Source organism: Balaenoptera physalus, assembly GCF_965194825.1.
Source record: "Balaenoptera physalus genome assembly, chromosome: 9".
Lineage (NCBI taxonomy): Eukaryota > Metazoa > Chordata > Mammalia > Artiodactyla > Balaenopteridae > Balaenoptera > Balaenoptera physalus.
In genome coordinates this window covers 16,150,645-16,167,521 of record NC_138888.1, presented here as the reverse complement: position 1 = coordinate 16,167,521, position 16,877 = coordinate 16,150,645, and the positions used below count along the sequence as shown (strand labels likewise).

The following is a 16,877-nucleotide window of genomic DNA, read 5'->3' as shown; positions in this document are numbered from 1 at the left end:
TGCCCTACCTGCAGACAGCTTCTTGGCGCACTGGGCTAAGAAGCACCCTTCCATGTGTCCATACTACTGGAGATCCAAAGAACTGTGAGCAAGGCAGTTCTTTTCCAGAATAAGGACCAAGCCCAGTGGTCATCTGTGTGTACCTCTGAACATCCACAAAACTGAATTCCTAGACAAACTTGCCCCAGGGAAGGGAAGGCCAAAAAAACCAAGTAGAAGAAAAAAATGATTCAGAAACTTCTACAGTAAACTAAAGTTTCTTTCCCCCATGGGCATATTCTTTCCTTTTTTAATGTCCTTTTGGTTTCCCCTGGCTTATAAGAAAGCTCTCCTTGGCAATGTTGGTTTCTTCCAGATGTGCAGTGAGAAAAAGGGAAAGGGATTTTGTTTCTTCGGTGCTGGGATCTTTGAGTCCCTGCTTGGGCAGAGGACGCATGTGTGTGTAACACCCACGGGCGGGCTCAGAGATGCTGGTAAGGGTCCAGGTGAAAGTGCCTCCTGCCTCCACTTCAGGGAGAAAACTTTGGGGTCCTTCCCAGTGTCTGCCTCAAGGCTGAGCAGCTGCAGGGTGAACTTTGATGTTTATTCCCCTGGAGGTGGGAAGGGAGGTGGGCCATTGTGGACACAGATTTCCAGACCCTTCTCTTTGGACCTGAAGGTCATGAAGACTCCAGAGGCTACGCCCCTCTAATCTTGCTATGGTTTCACTCTTGTGTTATCATAAAACAAACAGCAACAGAGTGCAATCAAACACACTGAGCCAACCACAGGCAGGCCCAATCAAGGTTTTATTCCCTCAGGGACCTTAATGTCCAACTGCTACAATTTTTTCCCCCCCCCGTTTGGGTCTTCTCATTCTGAGCATCCCCAGAAAGTAAAACTATCAAATGAAAAGCATCACTTTTAGCTCCTTTTCAAAAGAGAGGTGCCTTAAACTTTGTTTTCAACAAATCAAGTCCCTTCTTTTCCCTCTTTAAAAAAGAGAACCATAGTTCATGGGAATCAGTTGGACCCACTTCAAAATAACCTGACACATTTCCCTTCCTATTTTTATCTGATGAAAGCAACTTTAGGTGGAATCATGAATCCTGAGAGCCAAGCTAGGAAATAAGGGTGCGCTATGAGCAATCCGGCAGCTAATTAGATTTTGCTCTTGTAATTACCTGACACACACCATGCCTTCCTTATAAGAACCTCTGAGATTAAAATAGATTTTTTTCCCCCTGAACTTTTCTCCTCCATTAAATCGAATTTCTGTGAATCTTTTCAGATAAGCATTCCTCCCTAAGCTTAGAAAAATTCCACAAGCAGCCCATCGTGCCCGCTTCTGATCAATCTACTGGGGTTTCTCAGAAACCATCCCTAGGACTGGGAAATCAAAGCCACTCTTCTGGATGCCCGCAACTAAGTTACATTAATTTGGATCCAGGGTGTTTCATTTCTGACTTGACTGAGAAGGGCCCAGCGGCCCTGCCTAGGCGGGTCTCCCAGATGCAGCCACCAACAGGTGCAAGGGCAGCGACAGCAGGACCCAAGCGGCCCGGCCCCGGCCTCCAGGGGCGTGCTTACCCGGCCGCGGCGAGGCCCGGGCGGTGGCCGGGGCGCCAGCTTCCAGGCCTTCCTGCTCGCCCTCTCGGGCGCGGCTGAGGCTGTAGCTGCTGTAGCCGCGGTGCAGTGCGAACTTGCAGACGCTGCGGCCGCGCGCGGTGCAGTTGAAGAGGTAGCAGCCGAGCGCGGCGGCCCGGGGCGCGGGCCGGCGGGGCAGCTCCACCACGGCCACGGAGCAGCGCGGCTCGAGGCAGCAGGCCTCCAGGCACTGCCGCCAGTCCCGCACGGCAGCCGGCGCGCTCAGGAAGCTGGCGCCGGCCGCGATGGAGTCCTTGGTGCGGATGATGGCGTCCGGCATGGCGCTGTAGCCGCCGCCGCCGCCTGGGCAGCCTTCCTGGGGGCCGCCGCCCGCGCGCAGTTCCAGCTCCAGCGCCTCCTGCGGCCGTTCCTGCTGCAGCTGCCGGCGGAACTCCTCCAGCAGCTGCTCCACTCCCGAGAGCTGCGCGTGCAGCTCGGACAGCGGCGCGGAGGGCGACCCCACCGCGCGGCCGCTGGGCAGCCACAAGCACAGCAGCAGCAGCCCGCGCAGCGCCGGGAGCCGTGGCGGCGGCCTGAGCCCGGAGCCCGCGCTCTCCCGGGCGGCGGAGGCCATGCCGGTCGGCGGCGGAGGAAGCGAGCCGAAGCGGGGCCGCAGAGAGCGAGGGAGGCGGGGGAGCTAGGCCCCAGCGCCTCAAAGCCTGGCCTCCCCGGGGCCCAGCTGCGCCCCCGAGGCCGCGGGCGCTCGGTCGCCGGCAGGCGCCGCAGCAGCTGGAGGCATTGCCGGCCCGGCCCGGCCCCGCTCCTCGTCCTTTCCCGGGGCTTCTGGGCGCCCCGGCTACTCTCTGCCCCGAGCCGCCGCGAGCTCCGCGAGGATGAGGCGGCCTGAACGAGGATCACCAGCCGGGGATGAAAAGCGGCCGCGGGGGCGGGGCGCGTCAAGCCCCGCCCAGGCCCGCCCCGCCCGGCCCCCCCTTCGCTCGCAGGGACCCCGCCCACACCCGCCCGTTTTGCAGACCCGGAAAGTATCCTGGTAGTGGGGTAGCGGTCCCTGAGCTGGGCTCTGCGCCCGGGGCCCTCCGCATCTGCGCGGGGCTCGTGTCTAAGCGCGCCAGGCTTTATTAACCAGCCGGACCTGCTCAGTTGTCAGCTCCAAGGGATACGGACACCTGGGGAGAAGGGGAGGAGGAGTCTCCACAAATCCGTGTGACCTCAGGGCCGGCTCTAGCGAAGGGACATGCTCAACTGGGGAACCACCAGGCACCATGTTCAGTCCTTCACCTCCGGCGCCCCTGATTGTTTCCATCTTAGGTCCCCAAAATGCACTTGGGTAACAGAAGGCGGGCAGTGCTGTGGGAAAATACACAACTAGTAGTCCCATTCACTCAGTTTTCCACAAACTTAACTAGAAATCTGAACACAGTCGCTTATGGGGACCTGATGAGTTCACTCTACAGCGTGAGCAGAGGCCTTCAGCTGAGGTCTTGTAAGATCTAGAGGAATCGTGTTTTACGTGACTTAATAAGGTATACGAAAACGTCCAATCCAGGGAAGGCTGCACCTGAGAGTTCTAGCTACCCGTGAGCAGCTTCTGCATCTTGTTTATTTCTGGGTCTGCTTCTATTGATTCGTTTTCCTCACGATTATGAATCACATTTCCTTCTTTTTAGCACATCCAGAATTTTTTTTTTTTTTAGAAACTTGAACATTGTGAATTTTACATTTAAAAATGTCTGTAATTTGTAGGAGGGTAAGAATAAATAACTGGATTGGAAAATGGCAGTCTCTCCTGTACCTTTTATTTTCACAGATGACGTTTAGGAACCCATTGTTTTCAGGTCCAGAACAGAGTAGGAGGTGAAATTAGAAAGTAAAAATAGAAAAAAAAAATAATCTAGTATTTCTTGCCATTCCACGAAAAGGAGAAATTTTAAAGTTTCTGTGGGTGAAACTTTAAAATTTCTGGGTGGGTATTGCTTTTTTTGCAAAAGCAATAGCTGGAAACACCCTGAATCTACACAAGTGAGAGCTGGTTAAATAAATTTTGGTATAATCATGCTGTGGAATACTTTGCATTGTGTATCTCCCAGATACATCATTAAGTGACACACGGAAGAGGCAGCAATGTATGCACAGTGGAATCCCATTTGTTAAAAATATATACTCTCCTTCCTTTTTTTAAGGGAAAATTGCATTTCTATAACCTATATTAAGTTTGTTTTTCTATTTATGGTGGGAAATACATATGTTTGAAAACCACAATGGAAGGAAAGACTGATTTGCAGGTACCCCTATTTTAGAAACTATTATACATATGCAAACAGGGATTGCAAAGGAAACAGTGAAAAGAGTTCTGGCAAAGATGGACAGTGTAGTAAGGTAATGGAGAATGTAAAATACAACCGATTGTGTTTAACAACTAAAGAAATTTTAAGTGTTATTTACTTGCTAATTTTTAAAAGATATTAAAAATTTTATCCAATCTAGCTTAGGGATGAGAGAAAAGGTGACCAGAAAAAACATTTCCAGGGGAGGGGTAAATTAGAAGTATGGGATTAACAGATACAAACTACTATATATATATATAAAATAAATAAGCAACAGGAATTTACTCTATAGCACAGGGAACTATATTCAATATCTTGTAATAACCTATAATGGAAAGTAATCTGAAAAACCATATATATAAAAAACTAAATATAAATATATATACATTATATATAACTACATATACATTATATATATATAATGTATATATAGCTTTTCAGATTATTTTCCATTATAGGTTATTGTATGTTATATAAATATATATATACTTAACTGAATCACTTTGCTGTACATCTGAAACTAATACAATATTGTAAGTCAACTCTACTTCAATTAAAAAAAATATTTCCAGGGCTTCCCTGGTGGTGCAGTGGTTGAGAATCTGCCTGCCAATGCAGGGGACACGGGTTCGAGCCCTGGTCTGGGAAGATCCCACATGCCACGGAGCAACTAGGCCCGTGAGCCACAATTACTGAGCCTGCGCGTCTGGAGCCTGTGCTCCGCAGCAAGAGAGGCCGCGATAGTGAGAGGCCCGCGCACCGCGATGAAGAGTGGCCCCCGCTCGCCACAACTAGAGAAAGCCCTCGCACAGAAAGGAAGACCCAACACAGCCATAAATAAATAAATTAATTAAAAAAAAAAATTTCCAGAGTTCCCTGGTGGCCTAGTGGTTAGTAACCCGTGCTTTCACTGCCGTGGCCCGTGTCCAAACCCTGGTCAGTAACTGAGATCCCACAAGCCACGTGGCACAACCAATAAAAAAAAAAAATTCCTATGTCTCTTTTATGTTGAGCTCAGAGTTTCCATTTAAAATGTAAGCTATTACGTATACATGCTACTATATATAAAATAGATAAACAACAAGGACCTACTGTACAGCACAGGGAACTCTACTCAATATTTTGTAATAATCTATACGGTATATAGATTGGTATATGGTATATATACATATAATCTATATGGTATATAGATTGGTATATGGTATATATACATATATATATAATACATAACTGAATCACTTATTCAGTGATTCACCTAAAACTAACAAAACATTGTAAATCAACTATACTTCAATAAAATTTTTAATTAAAAAAATAAAATATAAGCTACTATTAGCACAAAGAAACAGTGCATGTGTTACCATGTGCATATTTAGTATTTTAAAATATGATATTTATAATAATGTATTTCAAGTCCACCAAGAAGAAAAAGCACCAAGGTGAATAAAGAAAAAAAAATAGTGAAGGAAAGGAAATCAGAATTTCTGTAAAGGGAGAGATTTGGGGTTCTCTAGTCAGAAGAGGGAGTAGAAGGCTTCTCTCTGGGGGTTCATGGAGATTTTAAAAGTAACTGAAGCCTTCCCCAATCAATGAAGAGAACTGATATTGGTTGAGCATCTTCTGGGTACCAAGTGCTTTGCAAATGTGATCTCACTTTTTCCTCACTGCTTAGTGAGAGTGTCCTGCTTCTCTCTCTGAGCGACTGACGAGGAAACTGAGGTTAAGGGAGGCTGCCAACTTACCCAGGTCACAATCAGAAAGGAGTGGTGAGGGGAGGGATGGGCACCTCTGACTGTGGCTCGGTTTTTATTTCAGTAAAATGGTTATTTACTTTGCAGCTCTGGAAGACAGTATGACATGTAATGTGGGTAGGAAGTGAAGTCACTGTTGCGGATGAGTGCGGGTGAGCACCAGCAGAGAGAGTGAAGTTGGGGATGATTCAGGGAGAAATCTCTCTGGACACCCTGGAAGCTCCGGATGGGCCCAGTGGAGCAGCTGTGACAGGTCAAGCCGCAGCCTGACTGCGCCCAGCTCGCCTGGCCGATGGCGCCCTCTGACATTGGCTTGGGGTACGCAGCTCCTCTTGGTCTTAGGGGAGAGAACAGTGGCTAGAAGCCAAGGCCCTCAGCTATTAGGGGCACAAGTGACTCACACCAGTTGTGTGTTGCTTCCTGTTGGTGTCTCAAAGCTGAGGCAACCTGGGTCAGATCATGACATGGTTGGCCCGTTCCAAGTCTCTCCACATCTCAGACCACACCCCACAGCTCCTTGGAAGGAGCTCAGCTGAGCTGGGAGATGTTCCAGCTGATTAAAGCGACAAGCCTAAAATGAAAGAGTTAAGCCTTTGATCATTTACTGTGAGAGCACAGCCAGAGTCTGAACCCAGAGGCAGTGCCAACTCCTCTATTCCATTTTCCCCAATGGAATGGCCTGTGTAGGGTCGCCTCACTGTTCAGAGACCAGAGTGAAAGGCTCCAGCAGCTTTATGGACCCTGAGGTGGAGGCAGGGGAAGGACTCGGAGGAGAGAGACCTGGGTCTGAGTCAGAGGGGGGACAAGGGTCTTCAAGGTTTCTCCGTCCTCTTCATTTAAGGAGGCCTCAGCAGAAGCACCAGAAGAGAACCTTGGCCCAGGGCCTGGGAAAATAAGACCTAGGAAGGAGGGCTCTGGGGCTGGGAGTGTGAATATTCGAAGAGCATGACGGGCATGGGCCCTGAGAGAGACTGCAGTGCCCTGCTGTCACCAGTCCGGGGTGGGGAGGGCAGCTCTCCACGTGAGGCTGTAAGGCCGGCCAGAGAGATCACAGAGGTTTTCAGCCCAGAGCCGGACTCTTCACCTCTTCAGGGAGTCACTTCTTTTGTTTTCCCATCACCTCTCTGTTCACTGACTTGTACCATCTTTCTCTTCCATTCCACCAGGAGTTAATTCCAGTCCCTGCCAAAAGTTTTTTTTTTTTTTTAATATTATTTACTGGGGCTTCCCTGGTGGTGCAGTGGTTGAGAGTCTGCCTGCCAATGCAGGGGACACGGGTTCGAGCCCTGGTCTGGGAAGATCCCACATGCCGCGGAGCGACTGGGCCCGTGAGCCACAACTGCTGAGCCTGCGCGTCTGGAGCCTGTGCTCCGCAGCAAGAGAGGCCGTGATAGTGAGAGGCCCGCGCACTGCGATGAAGAGTGGCCCCCACTTGCCGCAGCTGGAGAAAGCCCTCGCACAGAAACGAAGACCCAACACGGCCAAAAATAAATAAATAAATAAAATAAAAATTTAAAAATATATATACTATTTCTTTATTTATTTATTTGGCTGCGCTGGGTCTTAGTTGCGGCCCATGGGATCTTTGTTGCTGCGTGCAGGCTCTTAGTTGCGGCATGCGGGACCTAGTTCCCTGACCAGGGATCGAACCTGCGCCCCCTGAATTGGCAGCGCGGAGTCTTCACCACTGGACCACCATGGAAGTCCCCGCTGCCAAAAGTTTTGGGAGTTCAGGCAAAGTATCAGTCACACAATCTCCTCCCCTTTCTCAGGCTCTGAAGACCAGGGAGACCTACTGGGGAACCCACACCAGGAACAGGGATCTTCCAGCTTTAGGTAAGGTCCCAGGCTCACATTTTCAGTTCCCTGTTGTAGGCACTCTTGAGCTGTCCCCACTCTTCCCTACCCTACCAACCCAGCTCAGCCGTGGACACCCACATCATCATCATCTTAGCGTCACCTCTCTCCGGAGCCAGTCCTGCTGTCAACTGGTTCACTCAGAGCCCTGTAGGAGGGGTCAGGAAAGAGGCTCGCTGCCAAGAATGCAGCACCAGGGATGAGCCAGGAACTGTGGACACCCTTAACATTTTTTGTGTGTGTGATAAAATATGCATAACAGAATTTACCATCTTAGCTATTTTTAAGTATACAGTTCAGTGATATTAAATACATTCACATTGCTGTGCAATCATTACCCCCATCCTTCTCCATAGATCTTATCACTGTAAAATTGTAACTCTGTACCCATTAAACATTAACTCCCATTTCCCCCTCCCCTTAACCCCTGGAAACAACCTTTCTATTTTCATAAAATCTATTTTATGATTTTGTCTACTCTCAAATTTCATGAAGTTCAATTTGTCTATTTTCTTCTTTTGTTGCCTGCGTCTTTGGTGTCATGTCCAAGAAATCATAGACAAGTCGAATGTCGTGAAGCTTTTGTCCTATGTTTTTTTTACTTATATGAGTAGTATATCTCCTATAAGTGGAATCACACAGTATTTGTCTTTTTGTGACTGGCTTATTTCACTTAGCAGAATGTCCTCAAGGTTCATCCCTGTTGTAGCATGTCAGAATTTTCTTCTTCTTTTCTTTTTTTTTAGAATCTTTTTCTTTTTAGGGCTGAAAAATATTCCATTGTGTCTACATAACACATTATTCTTATTCATTCATCCATCAGTGGACACTTGGGTTGCTGCCACATTTTACCTATTGTGAATAATGCTGCTATGAACATAGGTGTACAGATATCTCTTTGAGACCCTGCTTTCAATTCTTTTCGGTACATACCCAGAAGTGGAATTGCTGGATCATATGGCAATTCTAGTTTTAATTTTTTGAAGAACTGCCATATTGTTTTCCATAGCAGCTATATCATTTTACATCCCCATCAAAAAATGCACCAAGTTTCCAATTTCTCCACAACCTCGTTATGTTCTTTGCTATTTTCTCTTTTTTTAATGGAAGCCATCCTAATGGGTGTGAGGGGGAATCTCACTGCAGTTTTGATTTCTATTTCCCTAATGATTAGTGATGTTGAGCAATTTTCATGTGCCTATGGTATATCTTCTTTGGAGAAATGTCTGTTCAAGTCTTTTGCCCATTTTTCAATCAGCTTGTTTGTGTTTTTGTTGTTGAGTTTTAGGAGTTTTCTATATATTCTGGATAGTAATCCCTTATCAGATATATGATTCACAAACATTTCCTCCCTTTCAGTGGGTTGCCTTTTTACTCTTTCGATACTGTCTTTCCATGTGCAAAATTTTTAAATTTCATGAAGTTCAGTTTATCTATTTTCTTCTTTTGTTGCCTGCGTCTTTGGTGTCATGTCCAAGAAATCATAGCCAAATCGAATATCGTGAAGCTTTTGTCCTATGTTTTCTTCTAAGATTTTATAGTTTTAGGTCTTATATTTAAGTCTTTTGTCCATTCTGAATGAATTTTTGTGTACTGTGTTAGGTAACGGTCCAATACAACTGGGCACACAGAGCTCTCTTTTATTTCAGGTGCTGATCCTCCCTTTGACGGGAAGGCCTATGAGACACAGTGGAGAGGCTCCTCCCAAAGGTACAGGAAGGTGGTTGGACACGTTTCCTTTCCGCTTAACTCCTGCAGTAAGAGCTCATCAACAGCCATGGAAAGCAAGGGGTTCTTTACCTTCTTGGTAAACCCACCTCTGAGTAGAAGATAATATACTAGATCAGCAGCCAGACTGTCATCAAGGGTCAGTTTTTTCCAACAAGGGTTAGTCTAACATTTCCACCTTCTCCTGGTCCAGGGAAGAAACATCAGATGATGGAACGGCTGTTAGAACATCAGGTAAACTGTTGAACTAAATCACTCTATCATCAGAGGATGGGGGAACCCTGGGTACCATCTCAGCAAGACAACAACCCCCCCCAGCCTTTTGAGATCTTAGACCCTGCCCGCCCCCTCCCCCCACAGGAGTGGATGCCTGGTTTCCCCTCCCCTCACTGCACTGTTCTGCTGCCCATACCAGCCTCTTCTACCCCAACAGCCGAGTCATCCCCAGCCCTACTGGGAACTGCGGGGGCCCAAGACTGAGAAAGTGCAGCATTTCTAGGTAGAGATGGGTCAGTGGGCAGGCGCTTGGGTGAGACCCGTGGCTCACCTCTCCCAAGTCCTTACCAGAACATGACAGGCCCAGGAGCCAGAGGCCAGCCTGATTCTCACCTGCTGTGGTCCCTGATTTCTTCATAGGTTACATGACGACGAAGCCAATTAGGACGAAGCAGGTGAAAATCAATGGGATGGTCCACTCAATTAATTGGATGGATGCAGACTGGTCATTATCCGGGGCATTTAATGGTGGTTCCAAAACAAACAATAAAGCAAAAGCCGTGTGAAACCTAAGAGTACACCTTCCTCAGCAGCTACTGTCCCCAGACAGCACATGTCCCCCCCGCAAAGTTACTGACCCATTATGTGAAACCACTGGGGTAGGAAGATGAACAGGGGTTGTGCCCTGCCCTCACGGAGCTCACATTACTGCTGAGGGAGACAGCACGTGTCCATCTGATCATCATGCAGGTGGCCCTGTTTACTGTGGGGAGTCCTTTTTGAGGAGGACACATCTGGGGGTGCTGAACTCTGTCTGGGGAGGGGGTGAGGGCTTCGTTAAGTGACATCTGAGCTGGTTAAAGGATCACTACAACAGGAAGGAGAGAAGGCCTGGAAGCACAATATGTATACAGATCTGGGGACCATCTAGCAGTGCCGGGGGACTGGGTCATTGGTTAACGGGGAAGGAGGCTCCTTCCTGTGCTGAGGGAGGTGGGCTAGGAGAGGAGGATGCTGGGAAATCCTATGCTATGCCCGTCACTGATTCTCCAGACAGGAAGTCCACCAAGAGATCAATCACTCCATCCATCCACCATATTTTCAATCACACACACATATGTGCTCACATCCACACAGGGAAGGCACTAGACATTTGAAGAGAGCTACCGTCTCCTCCACAGCCTGCTCAGTTACCCGTGGGCTCTGGTTCCAGCATGTTCTCCCAGTGTGCTAGGAATTCTCTAAACCAGTGACTGCAGTCTCCCGTTGAGATCTTCCTAAAACACTCTGCCACTTCCTGGTTCTCCCACTCCTCCTTGATCCCTGTGGCTCAGGATTGATGACTGTCCAGTTCACGTTCATCGCGTCAAGGAGGGCTGTGTGTCTGTTGATGCTGAAGTCCAAGGATGCACCAGTGCATCGCTCTGCTTCGCGCTGACAACACAGCTTGACCTGCAGGGTGGGCGGATCTGTGCCCCTACACAAAGAAGCATCCTGGACTGTCCACAGCCCGTCCTCCTCCCGTAGCTCAAGTGTGTCTCTGCACATCTAGAGGCCTGTGCGCTTCTGTCCGTGACTTGCCCTCTCCTGCCCATCAGGTCCACCAGGTCTCTCAGGTTGGACCGTGTTCCGTTCTTTCACACGAAGCTCCTTCCCTGCACATGCTCTGCTCCTTCCCCTCTCTTGCTGACTGTCTCCAGCTACCCACCCCCTTCCCGTACTTACCCCTGGTCTCCCTTTTGTCCAGTGTGATGACAGGCAGGACCATCCTGAGCTCTCGCCCCACTTCTCCCAGCATTTGGCTCATTCTGTCTATGCTTTGGTGGCATTTACCTCCTCCCCCAGGAGACCCAAAGGTTTGACCTTGCTTCTGTCACTGTCATACTGGAGGAAAGGCTTTGTGTCCACTGAGCCCTGGACTTCACACCAGGGCTGCCCAGGTCTGGACTGAGATCCGACAGTGAGGTCGAGGCAGAGAGAGTGAGCATCCACGAGAGAAAAACACAGGTGTGTCCCCGGAGACTCCCCATGAGGGGCCTGGCTGCAGAGGGAGGGGCCTCCATCCCAGACCCCCTCCATCTGCTGCGTCCTTAGTCCTGCCTCACCTTTAACTGTCTGAGGTTTAATTAAACACTTTGATGCCACCATGGACCCCTTGGGTGCACATAGGAGGATTTATCTGACAAATTTTTTTAGCGTCATGTACCAACTGTTGAGGTACCAAAAATACAAGACAGTGTCTGTACTCCAGGGACTTAAAATCTATCTGAACAGACAGGACTTTCAAAAAGGGGAAAAAGACACCATAGGATGACACATGCCACATTGATGATGGGTCCCGGGTCATCAGGAAAGGCTTCCCGGAGTAGGAGGTGGGACTTGGCAGGAGAGGGAGAGCTGCCATACGAGCACAGGTCAGGCACCCTGCCTTAGGCTGGGGTCCCCACACCTCCGGGGCAGCCAGTCCAGCTAAACCACACCCTCACCATCCTAAGAGCACTGTGGACAGGTGCCTACCACTGTGGAGCCCTTTCCATTCCTGCCCGCCTCCCATCCTGCCCCTCCCCAGCCAGGTCTCCAGATCCCAGGACACTCACTGCCCAGAGTCTTCCTGGGTTCTATCAGCAGCAGTATCAGCAAAAGAAGACCTGTAGTGTGAGCCAGCAACACTCCTCCCGGCAGTTTTAGGAGAGTAACCCGCAAAAGGTAGCCTGGCGTGTATCTGTACCTCCACCCCTGAGCACCGCCCAAAGTCTTTAGTCCAAGACTGAGGAAGCCCTATTGAAAAACAATGCAAAGAACAACTACACCAAGGGAGCATTTTGCAAGTATTCGAAATGTAATTCTTCATATTTTTTTAAGTGATGATATTTAAAAAAAAAAATTTTTCACTTTAAGGACTTCCCTGGTGGCGCAGTGGTTAAGAATCCGCCTGCCAATCTAGGGAACACGGGTTCGAGCCCTGGTCCGGGAAGATCCCACATGCCACACAGCAACTAAGCCCCAGCGCCACAACTACTGAAGCCCGTGCGCCTAGAGCCCGTGCTCCGCAACAAGAGAAGCCACCACAATGAGAAGCCCGCGAACCTCAACGAAGAGTAGCCCCCGCTCGCCACAACTAGAGAAAGCCCGTGCGCAGCAACGAAGACCCAACGCAGCCAAAACTAAATAAATAAATAAATATTTAAAAAATTCACTTTAAATGACCTACCCCCCTTCACCCGCCCCAAAAAACCCCGTTTTGTGGCGTGAGCAAAACTGCTGGGGGTTATGATCTCCTCTTCCCTCATTCCACCAACCACTTCCTCTCTAACCTTCCAACGAACTTCCTCTCCCCTTCTCCCCGCTGCCTCTTTTGCCTCCCTTTCCCATCTCTCCCTTCCTCGTCCCACATTTTCTCCCACCTCCAGTCTCCATCCTAACCTCTCCAACTTTCTCTTTAACGATTAAGATTCACTCTCACCAAGTGCACCCCAGTGTTAATCAAGCTAGCTGCAGGCAGAGCGCACCTGGTCTATCACCGAAGGCGGGTGCGCAATAGAGTCCAACCGTCCTGTTGGAGCCGAGACTCGAGAAAAGCTGGGACGTTATCACTAGCTTCTGTTCTTTGCACGTTGCAAACTCCTCCAAGGCCACTGGAGGAGCAAGCTCAGAGCAAGGGTGTAGGAATTTCATTCCTTTCTTATCAACCAGCAGCCCCCAACCTCTCCCGCCTGGCAGTTCCCCTCGTCCTCCGCGTCTCTCCCCTCACCCCACCCTCTTCGCCCCGGCCATCCCCCGCGCGGTTGGCTAAACACAGCGGTCTCAGGGGTGGTGGCTTGGGGATGGCGGGATAGGACTGAACCCTTGGGGGACCCGCCGTGGGCTCCACTAGCCGCGCACTCCTTCCCTTCTCACCCGTCTCCGGGGCCGAGCGCCTGCCATCGGTGGGGCGCGGTCCTCGCCTGCCCGGTCCACCCAACGCTGCTTTCCCAGCTTGAGGCTGTCGCTGTTTGCAAGCACAAGAGAAGTTCCGAAAACTCTCTCCTCGGGGTTTTCAGTTTGAATCCCTCAGTCTTCTCTCGAATGTCTGTCTCCCCGACGTCCCGCCGCCCCGGCTCGGCCAGAGCTCGGCCGGCTGCGTCCCGAGCGGCGTCGGGGGGAGCGGGACCCGCCGCGGCTACAAAGAGGAGCCCGGGCCGAGGTCCCGCGCTCCGGGGAGGCTCGCGGGGCCGGGAACAAACAGCCTCTGGGCGACGTGGGAGCACCCGGGCCGCGGAGCCGGGTGAGTGAGGTCTCTGCGCCGAGAAGGGACGGGGACGCGGGGCGACCACGAGCTTCCTTCCTCTTGCCAACCTGGGCGGGATTTGGGGACCCGGGACTGGAGACCGAGAGCTACTTCTCGCCAATTACTCTCCACGAGCAGCTCAGGGAGAACAGGTTACAACTTCACTGCGCGTTTCCCACGGAAGCCAGCTGACTTCCGGGTCGGCTCCGCCCCATTTCCTAGAACTCCGGCCCCGCCCCCCACGCTTCCTAATCAGACGTTCCTCCCCACCCACCTGGCAGCGGCCACAGGGCAGTCGTTCTTGGGTGGCGTTCATTGAAAGTCCAGCTAAATAAATAGATACAATAAATAAATAAAAGTGCATGGCACCGGACATCTAATTTATTCTTCCGACTGCCCCTCCCCGCTTTCGGTTCCATGAATCTCACCGCCCTTCTAGGTCGTCTGTGATCAAGGCCAGGACAAGTCAGAGGGGGCAGGGCACCACCCACTCTCTCTAGCAACATTCCCTCCCTGCTCGTCATCCACAGTGGTCCCCACATTCATCTTGAACCTCCAGGGTCCCAGGCGCACGGGTCTTCCCCGGCACACGCGCACCCCTCACTTCGCACTGACGCTGTGTATTGGTTCGATGCAAGAATGATGTAAGATACGTCAGAGTGTCGTCTCACCGGCTGTGGTTCATCAGCACTTTTTAGCTCATCTGCCGTGGGGCTCCGCTGGTGACTTGTCATGAGAACATGTGGAGAAGCCACCATGGCAAAGGGACAGTTCGACTATAAATACCGAGAATTTGCGAGGAGTATCCCAGAGTTCCAGTCTGGGCAAAAGCTACCCTTTGGTGATCTAGCTTTTCCTTAAATTGTCTGTTTCCATGAGAAATCTAGCAGAATCAGTGGTTCTGCTTTCACTCTTCCTCCATGTTATGTAATGTTTTGCTATTTGTATATATTGTGAAATGAAAACCATAACCGTTTAGGTAACAACCATCACCACACGTAGTTAAAATTGTTTTTCCTTTTGGTGAAAACTTCTGAGATCTACTCTCTTAGCACTTTTCAAATATATTGATACAATCCAGTTGTCCCTCGGTATCCACTGGGGATTGGTTCCAGGACCCACCTGGGATACCAAAATCCTCTGGTGCTCAGGTTCCATAGGCAGCCCTCAGTATCCGCGATTCCTCGATTCCTCGTTGGAGTATTCAACCAAGCCCGGACTCAACCAATGGCAGATGGAGTAGTACTGTATTTATTGAAAACAATCCGAGTTAAAGTGGTCCCACAAAGTTCAAACCTGTGTTGTTCAGGGGTCAACTGTACAGTCTGATTAACTATACTCACCATGCTGTACATTACATCCACAGGACTTATTTATTTTATAGCTGGAAGTTTGTCCTTTTTACTGTCTTCACCCCTTTCTCACATCCTCCCCAATCCCCACCACTGACAATCACCACCACTATGTTCTATCTATGAGTTTTTTTTAAAAATTCTTTTTTGGTTCCACAATCACGATAATACGATATTTGTCTTTCTCTTTCTGGTTTCTTTCGCTTGACCTAATGCCCTCAAGGTCCTTCCATATTGTCACAAATGACAAGATTTCCTTCTCTGTTATGGAGGAATCCTATTCTGTTATGTGAATATATATATCACTTTCGTTCACCATGCATCCATCAGTGGACACTAGGTTGCTGTAAGTAGTGCTGCTCTCACCCAAATTTGCCTGTTGCTCATGCCTTGTGTTCTGCTGTCTCCACACCACCCCCACATGGGCCCCTCCCAAAGGGAGAAGCTGGCTTGCCTCAGGCCTGATTTTGCAAAATCCCTTTCAGCATCAACAGGCCATAAAACTTGGTGTGGGCTTCTGTCCTTTCCCACAGGCTTTTGACGGTTTTGAGGAGTTATCAGAACTCAAAGCTGAGCTTGCCTAAGTAACTGTTTTCAAGCAGTATGAAACCTTCGTCCTGGTTAATTTTATGTGTCAACTTGACTAAGCTAAGGGATACCCTTAGAGCTGGTAAAACATGATTTCTGGGTTTGTCTGTGAGGGTGTTTCTGGAAGACATTAGCATTAGAATCTTCACAGAGAGAGAGAGTTGTTCTGTATGTAGTTGTACTTGAGGTGTGTTCATGGGAAAGGGGAGCTCAGGGCTTCCTATTCGGCCATCTTGATCTTGCTTTTGTATGATCGATGATCTTTGATGTTACCCCAGTAGTTGTTTTGGGGAGCCAGGAACTGTGCCCATATCAGATGGCAAACTTAAGCGATATATGTTGGGTGTGTTCTGACTGCTCCACTGACCTTCCCTTCCCTCATCTCTCTCCCTCTCCTCGGACCTCCTGAGTCCCTGAGACACAACAATATTGAAATTAGGCCAATTAATAACCTTACAGTAGCCTCTCAGTGTCCAAGTGAAAGGGAGAATCATGCGTCTCTCACTTTAAATCCAAAGGTAGAAATGGTTAAGCTTTTGAAGAAGGCATGTCAAAAGCCAAGGCAGGCCAGCAGCTAGGCCTCTTGTGCCAGTCAGTCAAGTTGTGACTGCAAAGGAAAAGTTCTTAAAGCAAATCAAAAGTGCTACTCCAGTGACCACACAAATGATAAGAAAGCAAAGCAGCCTTACTGCTGGTACGAAAAAAGTTTTACTGGTCTGAATAGAAGATCAAACGAGCCACAACATTGCCTTAAGCCAAAGTCTAATCCAGAACAAAGCCCTAACTCTCCTCAATTCTATGAAGGCTGAGGGAGGTGAAGAAGCTGCAGAAGAAAAGTGTGAAGCTGGCAGAGGTTGGTTCATGAGGTTGAAGGAACGAAGCCCTCTCCATCACATAAAAGTGCAGAGTGAAGCAGCAAGGACTGATGTCAATTTGCAGACGTAGAGAATGGACTTGAGGACACGAGGAGGGGGAAGGGTAAGCTGGGACGAAGTGAGAGAGTGGCATGGACATATATACACTACCAAATGGAAAATAGCTAGTGGGAAGCAGCCGCATAGCACAGGGAGATCAGCTCGGTGCTTTGTGTCCCCCTAGAGGGGTGGGATAGGGAGGGTGGGAGGGAGACGCAAGAGGGAGGGGATATGGGGATATATGTGTACGTATAGCTGATTCACTTTGTTATAAAGCAGAAACTAACACACCA

At 49.3% G+C, this 16,877-nt stretch overlaps 2 protein-coding genes and 1 long non-coding RNA gene across 11 annotated transcripts in view; all 3 read right to left on the bottom strand.

The window, feature by feature from the left end:
* Positions 1-2,344, bottom strand: part of LRP11 (LDL receptor related protein 11) — a 64,332-nt gene extending 61,988 nt beyond the window's left edge. For all 9 annotated transcript variants that reach the window (XM_082474769.1, XM_082474765.1, XM_082474767.1 and 6 more), the window contains exon 1: positions 1,570-2,344. In XM_082474769.1, the coding sequence (XP_082330895.1) occupies positions 1,570-2,200 (631 nt within the window). In that variant the 5' untranslated portion in view covers positions 2,201-2,344. The remainder of the gene's footprint in view (positions 1-1,569) is intronic.
* Positions 2,345-6,762: 4,418 nt separating this feature from the next.
* LOC309666926 lies at positions 6,763-9,975 on the bottom strand. The gene is made up of 2 exons (XR_014267350.1): positions 9,857-9,975; positions 6,763-9,466 (listed from the first exon to the last, which is right to left on the bottom strand). It is a non-coding gene; the product is annotated as an uncharacterized lncRNA (long non-coding RNA).
* Positions 9,976-10,006: 31 nt separating this feature from the next.
* LOC309666920 (retinoic acid early transcript 1E-like) lies at positions 10,007-14,910 on the bottom strand. Its single transcript, XM_082475058.1, is given in 6 exon segments — positions 10,007-10,795; positions 10,798-10,932; positions 11,189-11,278; positions 11,281-11,451; positions 12,061-12,241; positions 13,361-14,910. Coding segments are annotated over 6 exon segments (750 nt in total). The 5' UTR covers positions 13,388-14,910; the 3' UTR covers positions 10,007-10,649.
* Positions 14,911-16,877: the final 1,967 nt, after the last annotated feature.